Below are 23,358 nucleotides of genomic sequence, written 5' to 3' on the forward strand. Positions count from 1 at the left end.
ATGGCCCAGCTACAGGATCTCAAGGATGAGGCATCGTCCAAGAGGCTGGCTCCTTTGAGTTCAGAGGAGTTGCAAGAGGCCAGGGAGATTAGGTGAAGATACATCCTTATTAGCCCTCCACTATCCAGTGTTGTTGACTTGGAGTCAAGTCTGATTTCATTGACTTGCAACTTGACTTGACTTGACTGAGAGAAAACAGTGATTTGTGTCACTTTAAAACTGCTGAAATTTGTTGTAGGCAAAACATATACACTACACCATTTAAAGTTTCCACAAATATTCAGTAAGCCAGGCTCAATAAATTATCATAATTTGGTTGAAGGATAAGTATACCTTTGGTTTTTGGAATTGTTTGATTGTTTTAATCTTTGTATTTGTATTTGAGATGTCGTCACAATATGATAACATTTGCTGGGGTAATGCTTCTCAGATTCAAATTTAGGGCATAAAAAATGACAACTTTTCGTAATCACATTACTTACATGTAGAACCAATTGTTTCTCAAAATTCTTATACTATCGAAGGCTGCTGTGTTAGGCTTTAATATCAATTTTTAATGCCATAATATTCAGGAGTGGACCTTCCCTTTAGGTATGGGAAACCCTTGGGTTTTGAAAATAAACAAAACATTTCATGTGGTTAATTTGTTGACGTCCTCTCTCTTTGCTATTTTAATTTTCTGACTCTGCAGGATCAAGGAGATTAAGATGGGCAAGATAATCCGTGAGATTATCTTTTATCTTATCTTTCTGAACCTCACTATGCTCATCTGCTTTGGAGAGCACGATCCTGATATATTCCACATGCACAAGTCAATGAGGAACATGTTTGTACAGGCAGGATACAATGGACGTATGCGTTTTACAAAGGTGAGCTCTATTCTTGGTTATAATTTTTCTCTCTTGTGCCTACAAATCTTTTTGAAGATGTCAGGTTATATTGCATGAGTCCTTATGGAAATGTGGAAAAAAATACACGGATCTATGCATAGAACATGCATAAAACAATTAATATTTTGGGCTCAATTGGTCATCGAAGTTGCAAGAAAATAGTGGAAGAAAAAAAAACTCCCTTGTTGCACAAATTCGTGCGCTTTCAGATGTGTGAGTAAAGATTCAGATTCAAAAATTTGAGTGAGAAATTACCTCTTTCTCAAAAAACTATGTTACTTCAGAAGGAGTAATTTTCACAATGTTTTATACTATCAATAGCTCTCTTGTGCTCATTACCAAGTAACTTTTTATGCTATAATATATTTTTTAGTAATTACCAAAAGTGTGTGGTATTGGATGTGATTCAAAAATTTGTCTCCTGCCTTTAAAGGCACCGAACGCTATTGGTAACTACTCAAAATAATTGTCAGCATAAAAACTGACTTGGTAACAAGCAATGTAGAGCTGTTGATAGTATACAACATTTTGATAAACGGCTACCTCTGAAGTAACGTAGTTTCTGAGAGAGAGGTACAGTTCACTCAAATATTAAAAGACTTTAGGCCTGAAGCCTTTTATCAGGCATCTAAAAGCACACCATTTTTTTAATTAAGTGTGTTTTTTCTGTCATTATTTCCTTGCAATTTGGATAACCAACTGAGTCAAAATTTTCACTGATTTGTTATTTTATGCACGTTAGGATATACCAAGTGAGAATACTGGTCTTTAACCATTACCAAAGGTGTCCAGTGCCTTTAAGCATTCCTGTGAATGAGGTAGTAATTGTTTTGACAAAATGAATAAATGGTTCTTATTATAATTTTAACCTAAGATTCATGGGAGAGAGGACTTTTGGAACTACACAGAGAACGTCTTCATCCCAACGATGTATTCCAATAGTTGGTATAACGGTGAGCCTGACATCCCTGGAAGAACGGAACATTCACTGGCCGATAAGAGCATGCACCTAGTGGGAACAGCGAGGTTCAGACAGCTACGGATTAAACATGGTCAGATAAAACCACACTCATGTTTGTTGTGCATCTCATTGAATAAATTGTATGCATTATTTTTAGAAACACTGCTAATAATAGTGTTTTACAGAGGCGGGCAAGCTGTCCCCTCTTTTATCAACAGCCCTTGCAGGCCGTTTTGTTGTTATTTGAAAACACTGCTGTTTTAGTTTTGTATAGAGAGGCTGGGCAACCTGCCAACTCATTTTATCTATGGTTAATTTTGATTGGCAAGCTACCCTTGAGTGACGGGCAAGCTGCCCTTGGACATTTGGCTATTTTCCCTTGATTAAGTCATGATTATGTCATGAGTTTAATAAGTATTGCATTTGATTGCATTCTCCTACATGTTTGCCAAACTGGTAATTGGCCAGACCTTTTTGGAAAAAAAAACAGTTGAACATGCGCCCAAAGTAAAATTATGCTCTTTGGAGGTAGTGTCGACTGAGAATAAGTCAGCTAATATTTGCTCTTTTTTTCTTAACAGTACTTAACATAAATTATTTTCATAATTTTTATTTATAATTTCAGTCTTTGTTCAATCTGTCATTCAGTACACTTCCGTTTGTGTTTTGTTTGTCTGTCCACCAGGCATCTCACCAGAAGCCCTCGCTTCTATAGTAGAAACCTCCTTTGCATTCACTTCTTGAAATCATTTCTGGCGTTTTCTTTGATTATGTAGGTTTGGAAATGTTATGAAGCATGTTAATAAATATGAAATGGATCAAATTAAATAATGAAGAATTCAATTTTGCCTTCTATTTTAAATCAAGACATCTGTGCGATTCCTGAGACGATGATAAATAAGACACAAGATTGTCGAGCTCCGTACAGCATCACTGATGAGGAAGATGTAGACTTTGATGAAGGATGGAAAGCAGTTAATCAATCAGGTCAGTACTCCGCAACTTTTCATGATTGATTTTCTGCAGTTTGCGCTTAAAGGCACTGGGGTCAATTCGACAAAGATAGTCCTAACTGAGAAGTCCTAGGACTCTTTTAGGAGTTATTCAAAAATTAGGACGATAAGACTAGTCTTAACTTATATATTTGGTTTGCAGTAACACCATGTGAGTACAGTGTATCTACTTGCTTTGTAGATTATGTTTTTTTGAGACTCTTGTCTTGCCTTTATATTCTACTACTGTGAAGTATACTTGTAATCTTTTGTGTCATACCAAAGTCTTTAAACCCTTCTCATTTACCCAAAACAGCTAAACCTAATTACAAGGTTCAACCGCTTGCCGTCTGGAAATACCACAGCTGGTACAACATTTCTTCCTTCCCGTACTTAGGCAAGCACGCCCTCTACAACGGTGGAGGGTACCTGGCAGACTTGGGCATCAGCCCGGAGGAGAGCCTGCGAGTCGCAGCCTACCTGCGCGAGAACATGTGGGTGGATCAGTACACAAGGGCAGTGTTCATGGAGTTTGTGGTGTACAATGCCAACATCAACATGTACACCACATCGTTCTTGCTGGTGGAGTTTTTACCACAGGGAGGTGAGAAAGTATATGAAATGAAAACCAAATCTTTGCATTTTTTTAATGGCAATTGTATCCATACCTATTGTCTACTTTTCATCTTCCAAACTCTTAATACTTTAAAGGCAGTATACCTTTGATTTTTTAACTGTTTGATCCGGAGCGAATATGTCCACGCATGAAGAACAATCCCTATACTGATGCACAATCTCGCTTCTCATAACAACTTTTGGGGGATAAAAAGTAATATCTTCTTCCATAATTGTAAAACAGGTTTGGAACCAGCAGATCTGTATCTATACAAAATGTATTAAATAAACTAGGCGTATTGGCTGGCAAATTGCAATTCTAAGCAAAAATAGGAATCATCATTATTATTTCAATAATTTCAGTTTTCCCCCTCCTCCCCCACCATCAACTCCCCTCCAACTGTCTCTCTTAACACACAGGAGCCATGGCCTTCCCGTACTTCTGGAGTATCCGTCTCGACCGCTACAACTCTACATTCGGCATCTTTGTCCTCATTGGTCAGGTCATCTACGCCCTCTTCATTCTCTACTTCCTCATCAGAGAGATCCGTAAGATCATACGCGAGAAGAAAGAGTACTTCAACAACTCGTGGAACGGCGTGGAGGTTTGCATCATCTCACTGTCCATTGCCAGTATGGTCTTCTATTTCTACCGGGTGGACGTCGGGAACAGAATGATTGAGCAGAGGAAGAAGTACCCACAAATGTTCCTGAACTTCCACTACTTGGTCAACTGGGATCAGGTTGGTTTGTTATTTCTGTCCCATTTTGCTAGAAGTTGTGTTAAGAGTATAACTGCTTCTATTAAAAGGAAAAGTACACCTTTGGTTTTCGGAAACTGCGATTGTTTTAATCCTATACAAATGTAGAGAATACCGCTTGACGAAAGTCTTTGCTAAGCACAGCTGTGACAGGTATCCTGCTTGTTTTTGCTTAGCAGAAAGATGTTAAGCATACAGCTCTGCTTATAAACAGCTCTATAAGTTGTTTCTGTTGAGCAACACTTTTCTGTGCTCAGCAAGTTTTTGTTCTTTCAGGCTTTATGAAATTGGGCCCAGACCTTCATATATCTATTTAAAATGATGTAGAGAGCCTGTAAACCTCTGAAGTGTATCAAATACCTGATTTTTGTTGTTGACTTCCCACTAGCTTTACGTCTACCTGTCGGGCTTTGTCCTCTTCCTGACCACCGTCAAGTTCCTACGACTCCTGCGCTTCAACAGACGCCTCCTACTCTTCTCATTCACTTTGCGTCGATGCAGCAAGGACCTGGCGTACTACACTCTAGTCTTTGGTGTGGTCTTCATTGCATTTGCTCTGTTCGCCTACGCCCTGTTTCATCTGTACCTCAGAGACTTCAGCACGTTTGTCGGGACAGTTGAGACGCTATTTTCTACAATTCTGGGTGAGTGTACAATTAGGGTTCCAATTTCATAGAGCTGTTTATAAGCACATTAATGAGCTACGTAAAGGCAAAATTATGCTTACCAGAATAAGGTTTATACTTTGCAGTAACACTATTTTTGTGTGTACTTGCCAGGTAGATTTTGTTCTTTAGAGAACTGTATTGCTGTATATTCTACTACCACGGGGTAGATTTTGAGGAGACTTCTCAGAGAAATGTCTTGCTTGTTAACTACTTCCTGGGCGGGAGGGAAGCAAATCGGGACTACTACTTTAGCTTATAAGATTGTTATTAACTTCACTATCGTGGAACAAGCTCTTAGATAAGGTTACCAGCCAAAACGCCATGTCAGATGTACAATTTGTGACTGTTATCCTGGTCATGCTAAGCAGGGATTTGATTTTTTAGGCAGTATTTTTCTATGAAATTGGAAATTGGGCTCGGGTTCCAATCATTAATTATCTTTAGTGTCTTGGCGGAGCAGTCTTTAGTTCAATGAACCCAAGCTCTGGTGTGGTCCGCAGAAGAATGTGGGTTCGAATCCTGTTCATGACACTTGTGCCCTCTAGACATCTTAAGACATATGCAAAACAAATATTACAAGAAAGAAATATCATATGTATGTTTGGTCACATAAAGTTCAGAAACTTGTCTTTGACAATAACCAAACAGGTCCAGTGCCTTTAGTAAATGAGCATAACTTGATTTGTTGTTGCAGGCAAGTTTGATTTCCAAGACATGATATCAGTGAACCGCATCCTCAGCCCAGTGTTCTTCTTCACCTATGTCGTCATCATTGTCTTTGTCATGCTCAGCATGTTTCTGTCCATCATCAACGAGACATTTGGAAAGGTTTGAAAACTTCAACTTCCTTTTTCTAGACAAGCACTTTTTCAAAGTGGGTTCAAACCATGCATTGTTGCAAATGATGAAATCATAATTTTGATTGTCACAAGTCACTAATAGAGTGTGGGTTCGAGTCCCAGTCGTGTGTCCCTGAGAAAGACACTTGACTATAAATGCTTGTCTGCACCCAGGGGTAAATGGGTACCTGTGAAGGCAGAGATGGTTCTTGTGATTGATTTGGCTCAGAAGCGCATGTTTATGCACAGGCTGTCTACTCCCTATGGAACTAAGATGGTTTAACGAGCAATTTTTTATATTTTAGCGTTTGTATGGAGTGCTATTATTTTGAAACAAATATAGTTTACGTGACTACCTCAAAATATTCAAAACCATGGCATGTCATGACCTAGCGGTCTAGTTTACAGGACCCAAGCTTTGGTGTTGTCAGCAGCAAAGTGTGGATTCGAATCCCTGTCATGACACCTGTGCCCTTGAGCAAGGCACTTAACCATAATTGCTTTGTAAAATGTTGGGAAGGAAGTGTATTCTGCTGTACCAGCCATGCTCCTAGTGGAGAATACCCTAACGGACACCCTTATGGACTGTAAAGGGGAGCCCTGGTTCAAACCCAGGAGTATAGTGGTAATGTGACCCTGGTGGTATTTTGTGTGGGTCGACAGCCCAAATGAGTTAAGTGTAGCCCTCACCTTGAAGTGGCCTTCCGGCATCGTGATATTAGGCTGTCTCTCATTACAAAACAAATTTAAAAATTAAAGAATTTTTTTTATTCTGTGGCAGGTCCGTCGAGACAACAAAGCACTTGAGAATGAGCTGGAGATTGTTGAGTTCATGATGGAAAGGTTCAAGAGATGGAGTAACTTTTCTGAAAGACGCTTGATGAAGAAACCGACCAAGACATACAACTACACCGAGGGTAAGCTTATTATGAAACTGCCTGACAGAATTGCACCAACAATATATTGAAAAATAAATATACAAAAAGAACCTATGCTTAAAATGCCAAGATAGTTAATGTTCTGATGTTTCGACCCTAGCAGAGTCTTTCTCAAAGGCTAATGACAACACAACAAACATGAACAGGTAAATAGATGTAACAAAAGCAGTGAATGTGTGCTGTCTGACTTTCTCTCTATTCATGTATTTTCACTTCACTGCTTAGTTTCACTTAGCTCCCTGTTCATGCTTGCTGTGTTGTCATTTAGTCTTCAATAAAAGACTCTGCTAGGGTAGAAACGCCAGGCCACTTACTATTTTTTTGCAAGAATTTATTTTCTATCATATGATTTGCTGGGTTTGCTCTTGCAGCCATAGATCCCAAGGACGTAGAATGTGACGAGCTTAGAGACAAGTTGAGTAACATGGTTGATCGACTCAACCAATTCATCCGCTCGGAGAAAGGCATGACAGGACAGAAGGTAGAGGATAGGAAGATCTTCCTCTGTCCTTAGGACCGACTCGGACGATCTGATTACATCCCAGGGTCTGAGAGAATATAGATGATAATTTAATTCGGTGCAGTCTTTATAATGTGAGCCTGTTCCCAACTTGGTCTTTCAAGACTCAACCAAAGGGCATATATTTTAAAAAGCTGCTTAAGCAGGTAAGCACACCAGAACTTTGCTTACCAGAAACCAAAGTAACACATCACATGTACCATCTGTGACAGGTATCCTCTTTTTTGCTCAGCAGAAAGAAGTTAAGCAATATTTTCTGCTTAAGGGCAATGTATGCCTTGGTTGTTTTAATCTTATATAAATGAAGATGTGTACAATAAACCTAACATGTGAAAAGTTCATTTCAAAAGGTTGCCAGCTTTTTTAGACTCCGCCGAAATTCGGGATCGTATGTCTATGCATGAAGAATAATTCCTTAAAGGAATACACAATCTGAGAGGTGTTTCAGATTCAAATCTTGGGGCATAAAAACTGATACAGTTTTACATAACCAGATTACTTTGAAGTGAAATGTTTCTCAAAAATGCTTCAACTATAATCAAAAGCTAATGTTGGCTTCTATATAACCAAAGGTTTTTATTGGCGTTAATTTTCAGGGTAATTAACCATTGTATACCTTCCCTTTAAAGTCTCAAACCTTTAAAGTCTCAAGCCAGGGCCTATACTTTAAAGAGCTGCCTAAGCACAAAAAGCAGACAAGCACAACAGAATTATGCTAACCAGAAACTGGTTACCAGCCAAAGTAACACACCATATGTACCATCTGTGACAGGTAAGCAACATTTTCTGCAAAAACAAAAAGTTAACGACCTGACGTGTTGCCCCTAGCAAAGTATTTCTCAAAGGCAAATAATAATTTCTGATTACTGGCTCTAAGAAATTGGGCCCAGGTTACATACTCTTTAATCAAGAGATTCAGTTTTTATGAAATGTCTGAAGTCAAATATCTATTCTAAACAAAAAAATGGAGTGAGACAGTAAAAATAGCTAGTAAAAATAGCTTTAAAAAACTATGTAAACAGTTTTTAAAGAGTTATACATGTAGATGTGCAATACAAGTTCTAGTTCCCACAAACTATTGCAGTTGCAGGGAAAAATGAAAATTTAAAGTCCCTGTCAAATTAGTTTAAAAGTCAATTCTAGTAAAACAGATGCCTACAAAAACTATTTAAAGGCATTTAAAGAGTTGAAGATGTGCAATTAAAATACCAGTTTGCACAAACTATTAAGCAATTACAGGGGAAATTTCAATTTCAATTTATTATTAAGCCAAGTGTATAGTAAAAACTATATGTAAATGTTTTTAAAGAGTTATAGAAGTGCAATACAAAATTATTCAGCAACTACAGGGGGAAAGGATAATTTAAGGTCAATGTTAATTTAGTCTAAAGCTAAGTCTAGTAAAATTAGCTTATAGAAACTAAATGTAAAAGCTTTTAAAGAGTTCAAGATGTGCTATAAAAATACTAGTTTGAACATCTAGTGCAGTTACACTAGGTGAAAACGCACTTTCAAGGTATATGTCAATTTAGTCTTAAAGCCATTGGACACTTACGGTACCGAAAAAAACACAGAGTTACACATAACTTCCATGAAATGCTTTACTTTGTGAGAAAACATTAAAACAATATCAATTCTCGATATCGAGAATTACGGATTTATTTTAAACACATGTCATGACACGGCGAAACGTGCGGAAACAAGGGTGGGTTTTCCGGTTATTTTCTCCCGACTCCGATGACCGATTGAGCCTAAATTTTCACAGGTTTGTTATTTTATATATAGAAGTTGTGATACACGAAGTGTGGGCCTTGGACATTACTGTTTACCGAAAGTGTCCAATGGCGTTAAATCAAGTCTAGTAAAAACAATTATTAAAACTATATGTAAAAAAAAAAAAAAAATGGAATATAGATTTGCTATACAAGTTCGCACAAACTATTCAGCAATTACAGGAAGGAAGGACAGATATTCTTGTCTGTACGATAACGAGAATATCTCAAATCAAAAGAGTGTTCCATAGAAAATGACTGATGACAACTAACAAGAACTAAAATTTTAGGAAGATCAATGTGCAATATGAAAAAGTATCTTGGCAATTAATTGGTGATAAAAACTTATGAGATGTTTTATTTTAAATCAAACTAATCATAATCAGTGTGCAATTATAAAAAAATATTTTTACAAACGATGTAGTCAAGAATCGTTAAAACTTCAGAGTGACATTTGAAACAATATACGCATTTTAAATAAAATAGTTTCTATAAAATCTTATAAACGTTAGATTTCTAATTAAGCTGTGCATGATAGGCCTATTCATCATACTTCAGTAAAAGTTTTGTTACATTCAAGTCAAAACATAAACTTAAAAAAAAACAGGTATCGTGAATAGAATGTATATTAAATGTTTAATAATTATGTGTTGTAAAAAGCAATCTTTATTATTGGCTTTAGTTTTTGTTCTATCCGTTTTTATGCGCCATCTTCAAGTATGTAGATAAAAGAAAGGTTCCAAGGTCAAATACACTTCAAGTAAACAAAAATTTGTCACAGTACTAAGACGTTCGATGACGTCACATTTCAAATATGGTCTGAACATTTTCTGTTCATTCCCTGAATGTTGATGATATTCCATCCAGCATTGAACTTGGCACTTTTATTTGCACGTTTGCTTTTGCTGTGTCATGTCTCACAAAGAGTATCAATTGAAATGACGTTTCACACCATTTTAACGTGAGGTTAAAGACTTGTCCCCACTAATGCTTTACATGAGGACTCATTATCCATTGGACAATTAGTGCATCACAAAACTTAATTTGACCTTGTAGCCCCTCTTGAACCTTTTTATTGAATTTCTTGGCGATTGCGGTAACACCGTATAAATAATCACTTCATTAGTTGAGAAGGTTCTGATAATAACCAGGGGTGTACGACCCTAGATGATTCAGGTCTCCGATGTGTTAATCCCCTACAGTTGCATGCAAATGCGATCGATAGCCCACTTAGCAACTGTGGCTACCTAACTGTAGCACAAGATAATGGGAAGCATTTAAACAAGACGTTTGTAGATTTCAAGTGCTACTCTACAATCTTGATGTGTATATATTGGGCCCTACTTCAAGTCCTGTAGGACTTTTTGTCCATGAGATAAACAAAAATAAGTATAACAAAAAAACATGATGATGTGGAGAACCACAGCCTGTAAAACCATGGCTGTTTGTTGTTGTTGTTGTTGTTTTGTTTTGAAAAAAATTCATTTTATAACTTGTAATTGTTTTAACTGCAAGGAAGTACGGCTCTTCGATACAAGTTCAGTACATTTTCGCGTTTTTCAAGCAAAATTATCATTTGAAAATACATTGATGGTATAACTACAGTACCAATAGTTAAAGGTACCTAAAGATACAGGTGGGTTTTTTAAGATTGTGGATTTCCAATCGATTAGTTATTGAAGCTTCATTGTAAAAAAGTATGTTCTGTTTATTAGTTTGAAACTTTCAGTGGTATGAATTATAACACAACCTTGACCACACTCATAAACATTATGAAACCACTGCCCATTTCGCAATAGCCTGTTCTATTAAAAAGTCTTTATGTCACAAAAAAATCAATACCGGGCCTCATTGAAAGTTCCCAACTCCCCCAGGAGGACAAAGTGGCCCGACCAAACACCAAAATCAATATTAAGCTCATTAATTATACAAGAGGATGTACATCCTACCGATTGATTGCACCACAAAAGTAAAAATACATTAAGCTTTTTGGTTTAGAAACAGCAGCAACGCCATTTTGAAAAGCCATACCCAGTTTTTCCTCTAAGAGGGAAACCTGAAAATGGGTCAATTTGGGAGCGAAAACTAATCAAGGAATATAGAGTTTCTTCAATTGCAGTGTGTTTGAAAGTATTATTGTTGTTTTGTGGAGGAAACCTACCAGGAAAATGAGATACGGGGCTGAATTTGTCGCCGTTGTGGTAAGTTTAAAGATTGGATGTGAAGTTCATATTGTTTGTTTAAACTTTGGTTATACAGTTAAGGCTAGGCATGTTTACTTCTCTTCACGCTGGATAGTTTAATGACAAACTTGTATGTTCTGCCGTCGATTTCACAAAGAGTTAGGACTCGTCTTATCTCGAGTTGGGACAAGTAACTCGTCCTAACTTAAGATTAATCTTAACGTCTGCATGCTACAGTGCAGGGTTGGGACTCGTCCTTAGTCCTAAGATTAGTCTTAAGTTAGGAAGAGTTTTGTGAAATCAACGGCAGGTATTTTGGGGATGTTTACTTTTCCTTGGTAGGTGGGCCTAAGTGCCACTTATTCAAATTCTCTAGTTTTAAAGATGAGTCTATGAATCCATTCCAAGGAGAGGTCTATGTTTAGAATCAACAAAAAGTTAATGTGTTTTACTGTACTTTTTAAGTAACTTTTTTTTTTCTTTAGCATAGTTTTATTTATACAATGTTGATTAACTTCTGACTTTTTGCATTGTTTGTGTGAAGCGCATTACGCACCAGTTAAGGCACATTCTGCGCTATATAAGTTCTTTTATGTTGAGCTAGTTCATAAAGATTGGGTCTCGGAATTCATCACTGCAATAGCCAATCTTTCTAAAAGTTTGTATATACTCAGCGCCTTGAGTACCTTGTTTGGTAAATATGTGTGCTATATAAGACTTCGATATTATTATTATTATTATTATTAAGATAGGACAAGTTTTAACAACTTTGAGTCATATTCTTTGATTGAAATGTTAAGTGAAAAAGTCAAACGTTTTTTCAAAACCTCATCAGAGATGAAACTTTGTCATTTAGTCGAACGAATTTGTTTTATAAACAAAATACACAGCACTTTTGGAAGGCTTTAGATCTGGTATTAAGCTATGTTGGATGATTTGTATTGGTTTGTGGGTTTGTTCGTGGATGTGGCTAACAAGATTCAGTTTGTGTCCCTTATTCTGTATATTTGATGTAATTTTATATATCTTTTTATTTCTCTGTTTTTTTTTACTTTTTGAGGAATAAATAAATAAAATAAATAAAAGTTACACTAACCTTCAATAAGGGGCATATAAATGTCTATTTGCTTTTGTTTAGTCCAGCTGTTAAAACTTGCAACTTTCACTTTGACTCTCTAGTAACTCATTGTGTTTTTCCTTGCAGGTTGTGGTCGTTTTGCTTCGGCTCGGCTCCTCAGGTTAGTAACAAGAATAAAAACAACAAATTTGTCTTTTATTTACACCAAATTTAGTTATGGAAGTTTATTTTTGAATGGTGCCATATTTCATGTGGCTGATTACTATGCAGCAGCTAGCCAATCTCTTCTCTTACTTCAATTCGCACACCCAGTTTTGGATTCATCTCTTATTCAAATCCGTTTTTAATCACTCTTTTTTTATAGTTGTTTGGCGGACCCGTATTCAGAATTTCTTGCTGACTGGTATTAATACCAAGCTTCCCATTCACTTCAAAATTTTCAGAAAACATGGGACATCAATTACACCAAATTAATTTCACTCTAACTGAACAAAACTGAACAAAAAAATCACTTGGTTTATATATTTTTATTTTCTGTTCATAATTATCATGCTCAACCTAAACAATATGTGTAATAATTTTGTCAGCACTGTTTTCTTTATTCAATTAAAAATGTAATTTTAAGTTGTATTCAGTTTGTTCAGGCAGTTAAATTTCAATTAAAAATTAGCTCTTATTTCAACCCTGACTGTTCCAACACTGACTTTATTTTAAATTTTTCAAAACAGAGGATCCCTTCTGCTCCATCACTGAGATTGCAGTAGGTTCAATTAAAGATCGTATCATCTCTGACACCACAAACCGTCTGTACATCATCGACGCCACCGAGCTCAACTGTTATGGCAGGATCAAAGGATGGGTCTTCTACAGCACACTCAGCCAACCCTTCAAGCCGGGCGTCTGGCGCAAGACCACGGGCAACTACTACAAGCTGGTCGGGGAGAACACCATGTCGGCTACCTCGAGCGGGTACACATCCGTGGAGGTGCCGGCTGCCGATCGGATCTCCTTCCAGCCAGGTGACATGCTCGGTTTCAGGCACTCAAGTCCGGCGATGCATTATGATCTGAGTTTGGAGTCCACGACGCTGCGTTATGTCGGAATATCTGATTACTCGACGGAGATTGCAGTCGGTTCCGTGTACACTGTCAGTACCACTACTGAGAGGGCTTACTCCATCAAAGCTTACTTCGAAGATGAAGGTATTTTGTTTGACAATTTAGTTTAGACGGTTGTTTGGCAATCAATTTGAGCAGGACTTAAGCAACCTCGGTGACCAATTCCTTAAAGGTGCAGGCATTGTCGTTGCCAGATTATATTGACCTTCTGTTGAATAATGAACTCTATAAACCATGACTTGTGTCCTAAAACAAATAATATCAAATTTTGTATCTGGCCACACCGCTCAGCCGTCGCTTTCTTTGACTCAGCATCAAGAGCCACAAGTGGGTCAACGTTTAAATTCAGTGCGATGATTTTCAGTGAAAACGCAAGCAGAGCTCACACCATCAATCACAAGTTTACGTTGTAACTTTATGTCTATGTCACATACACTTACTCTCTGAAAAATTAATGGGTCTGTATTACCCCGAGTCTGTGTCAAACTGACTCTCATCGTGTCAAATCCCAATTTTTAACTGTGGGTACAGCCCGATCCAGAAACGGTCAGGCACACAAGGACTCGGAATCCAGGTCAATTCTGACCGAAAGGAGATATTACATGTTAAAGGCACTTGACACCGTTGGTAGTGTCAAAGAGTGTAATTCTCACTTGGTGTAGCTCCAACATGTGCATAAAGTAACAAATCTGTAAACATTTGGACTCAATTGGTCATCGCAGTTGCAAGAAATGAATTAAAACAAAAACACTTGTTGCACAAAGTTGTAAGTTTCATCATGCATGGAAAAGGCTTCAGGCCTGAAGTGTTTCTCAGATTCAACTATTTTATGAGAAATAACCTTGAGTCTCTCTCCAAAACTCATTCAAAAGAAGTCGTTTCTCACAATGCTGTACAGCTCTCTGCTGCTCGTTACCAAGTTGTATGCTACAGTTTGAGTAGTTGCCAAACGTGTCCGTTGCATATTAGGCAATGGACACGTTTGGTTGTTACTACTTTCTAGGACTTTTGAAAAACTTTCCTTCCTTTTCTCTGATAAGATTACACCGTGGACTGTGCCGAAGAGACCCACGGACCTCCACCCGAAAGCCGCTCAAGTAATGACGGTGATAACTACATCATGATCATGCACAGCCAGCCTTTCACATGCTATGGCCAGGTATATAGTTTCAACTTGAAACATTTTTCCCTTGGTAGGATTTGAAACTTTGCATGGTGGAGATAAGATATAGAAGAGTTTGCGGTAACACCATGTAATGATCTCTAAATGAGTTGAGGTGGTTCTGCATTCTCCAGAAGACGATCAGAGCATACTGATCGAAACGTCGAGTTAAACCAACGGTTCTTTTCAGAACCACCTCAACTCATTTAGAGATCATTACATGGTGTTACCGCAAACTCTTCTATATTTTTCCCTCGGTTGAAAATTAATACTGACACCAAGCCCTAAGAAAAATGCATCAACTGATTTGTTGCATTGTTATCGCAACTCTCTAAACGGGAGTGTTATAATTGTTGTTTAAATCGCTGTTTTACGAATACCCGATTTAATTAACTCCACCTACATGTAGATGATTTAACCGGGATTGTGCTTCAAGGCACTGGGGTGGATTTCACAAAGGGTTAGGACTAGTCTTACATGTATCTCGAGTTAGGACGAGTTACTAGTCCTGACTTAGGACTAGCTGTATGTTTTTGATATCTCTTAGGACTAGTCCTAAGTTAGGACTAGTCCTAACTCTTTGTGAAATAGACCCTTGGACACCTTGGGCAATTGTGTGAGGCAAGTATTCTCACATATGCGTAACATAACACACCTGTGAAAATTTGGGCTTAACAATAATATTGGTCAATGCAGTGGCAAGAAAATAATGGGGAAAAAATGTTACCTATTTCTCAAAGACTACATTACTTCAGTGGGAGTCGTTTCTCACAATTTGTTATGTAATATCAACAGCTCTCCATTGCTTGTTTTGGCGATGGAAATTTGTTGTACAATGTACATGAATTGGACAGTGAACATGAAAATGGGTGCAAAAAACATCTTTTTTAAATTGTTTAAAACTTTCGAACCCCCAAAAAGGTGAAAGGATGGAGTTTCTACGCGGCCACAAACGGCGGCTTTAAGGCGGGAGTGTACCGAGCCAACAATGACGCCGAGACAACCTTCCTCCTGACGGGAGAGATCGAAATCCCAGGTAGTGTGTACGACAGTAACCAGGCCAACACGCACCTCGTTGAGAACGAGGAGGAGTGGCTGTATTTTGAACCTGGTGACGTCATTGGATGGAGATGGAAGAGTGGTGGATCCCGTATCCGATGGGATACAGGGGCAGCTGAGTCCATGGATATGCGCTACACAGGTCACACTGATGCCTACTATGTTGATTATGGAGTGGGTGATACCTTTTCTGTTGGCAGCAGTTTGGGCAGAGCGTATTCGCTACAGGCTGTCATCTCTCCAATGGGTACGTACATTACCGTACAATCGATTATCAAGCAGATTATCCAGAAGACGATCAGAGCATACTGATTGAAACGCTGAGTTGAAACCAACGGTTCTTTTAGAACCACCCCAACTCATTAGAGATAGTCATAACATGGTGTTACCGCAAACCTTTCTATATCAGGTGATCTGTATTACTTGATTTAATATAAAAACAAATTTGATCAAAAATTGATGGTTAAAGGCACCGGACGGACATATTCGATAATTGTCAAAGACCAGGATTCTCACTTTGTGTATCCCAACATATGTATAAAATAACTTCAAATCTGTGAAACTTTTGACTCAATTGGAAATCGAAGTTGAAAAGGAAAAATGAAAGATTAATCTTTTATTATTTTAAAATATATGAGTGAGAAATTACCGCTTTTTTAAAAAGTACGTTACTTCAGAGGGAGTCGTTTCTCACAATGTTTTATAAATTTACATCAGCAGCTCTCCTTTGTCAAATAAGTTTTTATGATAACATCAATTAATTGGTATTTTGAGTATTTACCAAAAGTCTAACCTCCTTTCACCAAAAATCAATCGACAATTTGTTTTCCGAACTGAAACTTTAATCATTTCCATTTGTAAATTTTTCTAGGATACAAGGGTTGCTTCCATGAGAATTACGCCAGCCGTGAGTTCACCGTTCCGATGGGTCAGTTCAGCTTGATGGAGATGACCCCTGAATTATGCATTTCTCGCTGTGCCAAAAGATCTTATACGTAAGTATGATTCTGGTAACGTTTATTTGTTGTTTTTAGGCTTATTTTTTATTACATATATATATATATATTTTTTGTTTTACTTATTAACGGAGGTAATTTCTTATTCAAACTTTAAAATAAAACTTCTCACTTTCAATACAAAAATAATGACCATCCATGAAACTTTGTATTTTTGTTTATTTACTTTTTTTTTTCCTGGAGGTAATTTTTTAATCAAATTAAAAAAACAAAATCCCACTTTCACTACAAAATAAATCACAAACCATGACAATTTGTTTATTTATTTTGTTTACTTATTTGTTTCATTAGAGGTAATTTTGTGTTCAAACTTAAAAAAGAACCTCATCCCTTTCAATGCAAAAATAATAACAACCCATGATAGTAAAATAAATAATAAAGATGACCTATGAAACACTACAGAAAAGAACAGTGTTAAACTTTGAAACAATAACTTAAAGCAGGATTGCAACTTTTCACCTGATTAGCTGATTTCCTCTTTTCCTTTTAAAACAGTGCCAAAGATAACTGAAAAACACTCTACAGAAGTTAAGTGTAATCGGTCATTTCCTATTTTATTTGCAATAGAAAGTTGCATGACTTTAAAAAAAACCAAGTCTTACATTATTTTGTGTAAAGGTTTGCAGTACAATCAGTTGTAATAAGGCCACACACAAAAAAGTTGTTGATCGTCCCCGCCCGACCGTTGAAAACCCCCCCGACCCCATTTTTTTTTTTTTCACAAAAAACAACCTTTTCAATGATATTTTCGGTCAAAAAAATGGTTGAAAAAGCAGGATACTAGGCGTGGCAGAAATGTTGTGCAGTAGTGTCAAGGACTGGTGCTGAGGTCATGGTCAATTCAATCCAACGTACATTTATTTCTCATTTTGACAATGACAATTAAACATACAGTTGAAATAAATAACAATGAATATAATTACGAAAGATGGATGCCATATAATTCAACTTTAAAATGTATAGAAAAATTTCAATGATAATATCGAGTGTATTTAATATGATATGCTAGCCAACAATCATGCAGGAAAAAGTTAAACATAAGGCCTACTGCTTTTGTTATAGTTTTTTTTTTTGGGGGGGGGTAAAAAAAAAAGTTTAAAGTTTCACAGTAATAATTGTTTTACTTCAGCATAATTTGTAATGATGTAATTCCTAAAATATTGTTTACTGTTATGAGCATTTTGATCAACCATTCAGATATGCTGCTCTTCAGCAAGGGGACTTATGTTTCTGCAGCCAGAGCTACGGTCAAAACGGCATTGGCAACTCTACACTCTGTACCGATCCATGCCCGGGCAAACCAATGTATACATGCGGTGGTGTATTGACCAATAAAGTCTACTCAACACCTCTTGTTCTTGTCGGCTTCACTCTGGAGGAACTTCCAGGTGAGTCTTAATAAAACATTTTGTTTGCAGAACTTCTAACCCTTCAATTCAAATCAATTCAATAATACGTTTATTCCATACTCTTGTTGAACAAAAAAAGAACAATTGTGAGAATTAAACAGTACATAGAAATGTAACAAAATCTAAAGCGCATTAAAGGCAGTGGACACTATTGGTAATTACTCAAAATAATTATTAGCATAAAACCTTACTTCGAAATGAGTAATGGGGAGAGGTTGGTAGTATAAAATATTGTGAGAAACGGTTCCCTCTGAAGTGCCATAGTTTCCGAGAAAGAAGTAATTTTCCACGAATTTGATTTCGAAACCTCAGATTTAGAACTTGAGGTCTCGAAATCAACCATCTAAACGCACACACCTTCGTGTGACAAGGGTGTTTTTTTCTTACCTTCATATCTCGCAAGTTTGATGACCGATTGAGCTCAAATTTTTACAGGTTTGTTATTTTATGCATATGTTGAGACACACCAACTATGAAGGCTAGTCTTTGACAATTACCAATAGTGTCCACTGATTTGAAATGGTTTATTACAATAAAAAATAATTCGCAGTCACATAAAATTTGTACAAGTTTAAAAACACTTTTAAATACATTATATAACTTAGGCCTAACACGTTAAAAACATCATGAAAATGTGATTTTTTTAATTATTTATAATTCAGTGACACTCTTATATTCTGAAAAGAGGCCTAGTCTGAAGGGCTTTTATTATCTTGAGCACCCAGGGTGAGTGGCCCACTGCCCCCAAAAATGAAAGAATAAATGTGAGCGCCCTCAAGAGACTGTAAGTAACAAGAGATCATTGACTGTAGGCGGCGCCATGTTTAAAGACCATCCATATAATACAGTACACTCAGCAATAGAAGTATTGATTCAAGTTCATTCTTCAGCCATCCGACCTCCTGAACACAAATTATTTAGCCATTATATATGTGGCTTTTTTGCTCAAGGTATTCATTCTTTAACGGCAAATGGGTTCTGCAAAAAAGTCATTTATTTATTTGTTTGTAAACAGACAGGGGTACGCGAATTTAAGGAGAACCTTTTGATATTTTTGTCACGCATCCGAATAAAGAAAGCCTGGGAAAATGTCCGTATCCTGCCACCACTTTTTCAGTTGTTATGAAATAAGTTGTTACATGTATCTTATTTACTCAACATTTAGAGATATTTCTTTGCTAGTTCAACTTCTCTAGGCACATGTGTGTTGATGAATGAGCTACATGTATATATCTGTAATTCAGAATACACATTGCTGTTATGCTTTGTTTCATACATCTTTTTAGGGTGTTGTGGCCGAGCGGATAAGAGCACCGAACTCAAGCTCTGGTGCTTCTGTTCAGCAGAGTGTGGGTTCAAATTCTAGTCATGGCACTTGTGTCCCTGAGCAAGACACTTAACTATAAATGCTCCTCTCCACCCAGGGGTAAATGGGTACCTGTGAGGGCAGAGATGGTTCTTGTGATTGATTTAGCCGAGTAGCACATATTTATGTTTCACAGGCTGCATACTCCCCACCAGAGAGCTGAGATGGTTTAAGGCGTGAATTAAGGCCCAGTGACCAGGGGTAATAATGTGACGCGCTTTGGGACGCCCTCTGGGTGTGATAGCCATTTCTTAATAGATGATTTAGGATACCTCGTTCTTGAAGTCACCTGCAAGCGAGTTCACGAAACGCTAGGATTCGGTTCAATGCGTCCTTATGTCTCTAGATGCATATGGAACTTAACTTGTCCTTAGTCCTAAGATTAATCCTAAAGTAATAGGAAGAGTTTTGTGAAATCCACGGCAGGGTTTCCTTAACACATTGAGACTCCAGTTGTATGCAGATCAAATGCTATTCTTATTATTCAAATATCTTTGGTATTGTTAACAGATTTGGAGTTGTGTTACGAGCCAGTTGATATGGCTGGTAACATCACCAGAGGGACCGGTGTGACTTATGACTTTTACTACGGGGATGGATTCTCAGACATTGCAGTAGCAGAAGCGGCAGTATCTCATCACTACAAGTGAGTTTGTATGTTTGTTTAGCTGATCAAGGGAACTTGGTACACTCCCACAAGGGGATATAAACACCAAGCTGGCAATAGCCGATCTGTCTCGTACAAACATTGGTTTAACGTCTACGATTATGAACTGCACATATCAAGAAATTGTGATTCAGTAACTAGACGACAATGTTTATTCTAGTCATTGTGAAATCAGCAGTTAGCTGGGGGATTCGAACCTGAGTTAGGAAGAGTAACCCGTCCTAATTTAGGATGGGTTGAATGCGTCCTAACGTCTTCGGAAACGGAACTGAAGTCGTCCCAAGTCCTAAGAATAATCTTAAAATAGGAAGAGGTTGGTGAAATCGACGGCAGAACTTTTAACAAAAAAAAACATAATTCAAAATTGCCAACAAAAAGGGTCGAGTTCAAAGGATTAAATAAAGTTAAAATGTTTTTTTCGTTGACAGCAAACCTGGAACATACTCCATCTCGGCATCTGCCACCGATCTTTGGTTGAACAAGGAGACCCAGACGATCAGCGTTACTGTTGAAACCAACATGACGGACGTGATGGTAGACTGCCCTCTTGCTGTTGAGTATCTCAGTAGATTCGGATGTGATTTCTACGTCTACCAGGGAACCAACTTGAGTGCCACAGTTGACTTTCAGGACGGCCGAGTCGTCACTTTTGATGTTGAAGGTAGAAAATAATGTCTTAACTTTTCAAAATACTTGTGGGTTTGAAACCCAATTGAGTAATATGCCTGTGAGTTTTTCATAAAACTCTGGAGAGTTTGGAATGCTTTCACACACTTGTATGGGTAACACCAAATAATATTCTTTTACTCCCGATGCAAATTTAACATCTATTAAATCATTGCGCTACCCGCTGCTCAAATTTAGGATTTAAACTGCCTCTAGCTACCGGCAATTTCGCTGTCTAGTTGGCAAGACATCTCCTCTAGATTGGCTAATGTTGTGGGTTCGAATCCCACCCGAGTAATATGACTGTGAATTTATTCACAAAACTCGGGAAAGTACTGAGTATATACATTACACACTTTGGTTCAAATAATTTGAGTTCGAATTTACCATTATCTCAAAAACTAAGTTACTTCAGCTTGGAATCAGTTATCACAATGTTTTATTCTATCGACATTTTAGTTGTTGCTGATTTATAATTTGAGTTATTACCAAACCTGTCCCGTGCCTTTAAAATGGACCCTTAGAATAATAATAATAATTATGAAGTCTTATATACATGTAGCGTATGAATCTACCAACTAAGGTACTCAAGGTGCTGAGTATATACAAACTTTCAGAAAGATAGGTTATTGCTGACGACTGCAGGACTTGCAATCACAAGGTTGTGGGTTTGAATCCCCCAGCTAACCGCTGATTTCACAATGACTAGGATCCATATTGGCGTCTAGTTACTGAATCACAATTTCTTGATCGTGTAATTTATAATCATAGACGTTAAACCAATGTTTGTAGGAGAGAGATTGGCTGTTGCTAGCTTGGTGTTTATATCCCGAGTTTGCCGAGTTGCCTTGATGGGGGTTGTTCTAAAAAAACCTCGACCCCTCGACCCACGACCCCTCGACTTCTGCCCCGTGTTCGAAGAATGTCCAAATTCCGAATTCATAAAATGACGCTTTACGACCTAGTAAGAATGATGTCCCTGATTTAGAATTCACAGTGTGTGTGATCCGTGACGCAATTTCCTTCCACGACTAGACTTGATTTCAAGTCTGAGAATGCATGCGGTTATTTATCTGCATCAGCCACACAGTTGTATTACTCTACACCGATTGGGTACCCCAAAACACGTGTGGGCCATTTTGGTCGGTCGGGTCTACAACCTCGAGCTCCGCGCATTAGTGCAACTAGTAGTACACAGAACGGGAGTGATCGGCCGGAAAATGGTCTGCCTGATCATCACGTAATGAGTTGGCCGTAATCGTACTCGGGCGGTAAAAGCAGGTTCCCAGTTGGGATAATCTTATTCAGGCTCGGATCGGCCGAGAGATATGCGTGGAAATGCCGCGGTTTATATCAGTACATCACAATTGCCACAGAACCGATCTCAGCAGCCAATCACGCGCAGTTTGCTTCGTGCATACCACGTGTGTATGGTTTGTCTCGTACGCTGTGTTTAGATGTGCGAGGCATGGTGTAGTGACGTCAGCATACAAATGTGTGCGTGATTGGCTGAGGTTGTGAACTGTGGCAATTTCGGTGTACAGAAAAAAAATCGCAATAAAGTCGAGTGGTCAAGGGGGTTGAGGGGGTTTTACATGTAGAACAACCCCCTTGATGGGAAGATCATTCAAACAAACAAACAAATGTTGAAATGAAAGACTCTCTGCAAACTGGCTGTTTTATCCTTGTGTGCAGATGCGGAGACACTGTTCTATGGGCAGATGCTTGACCAAGATGAGACAATCAATAACCAGCCAAACAGCTATGTCTTCCTGATGATTAATTCCGTTATTGAACATGATGGCCGCCTGGTAGCGTGGGAGATGAATGCAATCACCACTGGCACAATAGCACTGCAGGTAGGTGTAGAATTTATAGGGTTTTTTTTTTAAGATACATGTACATGTAAGGCTCAAGGCTATGGGCAATTCCATGGTCAGTCGCATGTCATTTTTCTGTGTAATTTATTGGCATAGAATATCAAAAAGTTGGTTAAATGTTGACCCAATTGGCCTGTGATCAGATAAGTCAAAGTTGGCCCTCTGTTGGCACGTTGGTTTTAATGATGATCTTATCCCTATCTATGGTACCTTCCTTTGTTAAAAGCACGGGCGTTGGACCAACATTGGCCAAACATATTGGCTCTAAGTTGCCTTAATAAGAATGTTGGAGAAATCGCTGTGGCTTCGACGGTGTCTCGTATTATGCTAAACACTCAATGAGAACACAATTTAGAGATGATTGCGGACGTTAGTTTTGACATAATGTCACAACATACATGTAGTATGCTGACTTTGTCCCAGATGGTTACATCGTGACCTCTTGATGCTGGTATAAGCATTATCGCTGGTTCCCATTATTTTATTCAGTTCGCTTCAAGGCACTGTACACTATTGGTTATTGTTAAAGACCTGCTTGAACGAAAATGTCAAGTCGTGAACTTTGCTGAATTCCACTTCAAATGTTTTCGATGAATAAGGAAATCGATTCATATGATTATAAATAGGTTTCAATTGTGTAAAAAAACAATCATTTTGTATGCTGTCCAGCGCTTTTCTGCGAGATTTGCAAAAAGCCCCGTTACGTAATCACTCTCAAGACGTCATAAGTAGATAAAACCGCTTTGTTGCAGCGTGGATGTATAACAAAGCAAACTCCCACAAATGACGTCAGCGGCA

The 23,358-nt window shown here is 37.9% G+C and overlaps 3 protein-coding genes across 3 annotated transcripts in view; all 3 read left to right on the plus strand.

The window, feature by feature from the left end:
* LOC117292879 (polycystic kidney disease protein 1-like 2) lies at window positions 1-4,011 on the plus strand. The gene is made up of 6 exons (XM_033775047.1): window positions 1-92; window positions 692-869; window positions 1,765-1,942; window positions 2,719-2,838; window positions 3,160-3,447; window positions 3,962-4,011. Exons 1-6 carry the CDS (start codon window positions 1-3, stop codon window positions 4,009-4,011), a joined length of 906 nt encoding a protein of 301 aa, XP_033630938.1.
* A 772-nt stretch (window positions 4,012-4,783) lies between these two features.
* Window positions 4,784-7,309, plus strand: LOC117292191 (polycystic kidney disease 2-like 2 protein). Its single transcript, XM_033774143.1, has 4 exons — window positions 4,784-4,863; window positions 5,582-5,715; window positions 6,508-6,643; window positions 7,036-7,309. Exons 2-4 carry the CDS (start codon window positions 5,602-5,604, stop codon window positions 7,176-7,178), a joined length of 393 nt encoding a protein of 130 aa, XP_033630034.1. The 5' UTR covers window positions 4,784-4,863; window positions 5,582-5,601; the 3' UTR covers window positions 7,179-7,309.
* A 3,815-nt stretch (window positions 7,310-11,124) lies between these two features.
* LOC117292880 overlaps window positions 11,125-23,358 on the plus strand; it is a 70,214-nt gene continuing 57,980 nt past the window's right edge. The window contains exons 1-10 of the mRNA XM_033775048.1: window positions 11,125-11,157; window positions 12,344-12,377; window positions 12,946-13,419; window positions 14,376-14,494; window positions 15,419-15,803; window positions 16,428-16,551; window positions 17,770-17,960; window positions 19,858-19,993; window positions 20,443-20,675; window positions 22,376-22,539. Of these exons, the coding sequence (XP_033630939.1) occupies window positions 11,125-11,157; window positions 12,344-12,377; window positions 12,946-13,419; window positions 14,376-14,494; window positions 15,419-15,803; window positions 16,428-16,551; window positions 17,770-17,960; window positions 19,858-19,993; window positions 20,443-20,675; window positions 22,376-22,539 (1,893 nt within the window). The remainder of the gene's footprint in view (window positions 11,158-12,343; window positions 12,378-12,945; window positions 13,420-14,375; window positions 14,495-15,418; window positions 15,804-16,427; window positions 16,552-17,769; window positions 17,961-19,857; window positions 19,994-20,442; window positions 20,676-22,375; window positions 22,540-23,358) is intronic.

This window comes from Asterias rubens, chromosome 7 (genome assembly GCF_902459465.1).
Source record: "Asterias rubens chromosome 7, eAstRub1.3, whole genome shotgun sequence".
NCBI lineage: Eukaryota > Metazoa > Echinodermata > Asteroidea > Forcipulatida > Asteriidae > Asterias > Asterias rubens.

Bases quoted from the DNA above. Each gene is read 5' to 3' on its own strand.
- LOC117292879 (XM_033775047.1), top strand. From the start codon at position 1: ATGGCCCAGCTACAGGATCTCAAGGATGAGGCATCGTCCAAGAGGCTG. The intron at 93-691 runs GTGAAGATACAT...CTGACTCTGCAG, and splicing joins CAAGAGGCCAGGGAGATTAG to GATCAAGGAGATTAAGATGG. The intron at 2,839-3,159 runs GTCAGTACTCCG...TACCCAAAACAG, and splicing joins GAAAGCAGTTAATCAATCAG to CTAAACCTAATTACAAGGTT.
- LOC117292191 (XM_033774143.1), top strand. From the start codon at position 5,602: ATGATATCAGTGAACCGCATCCTCAGCCCAGTGTTCTTCTTCACCTAT. The intron at 5,716-6,507 runs GTTTGAAAACTT...ATTCTGTGGCAG, and splicing joins TCAACGAGACATTTGGAAAG to GTCCGTCGAGACAACAAAGC. The intron at 6,644-7,035 runs GTAAGCTTATTA...TTGCTCTTGCAG, and splicing joins GACATACAACTACACCGAGG to CCATAGATCCCAAGGACGTA.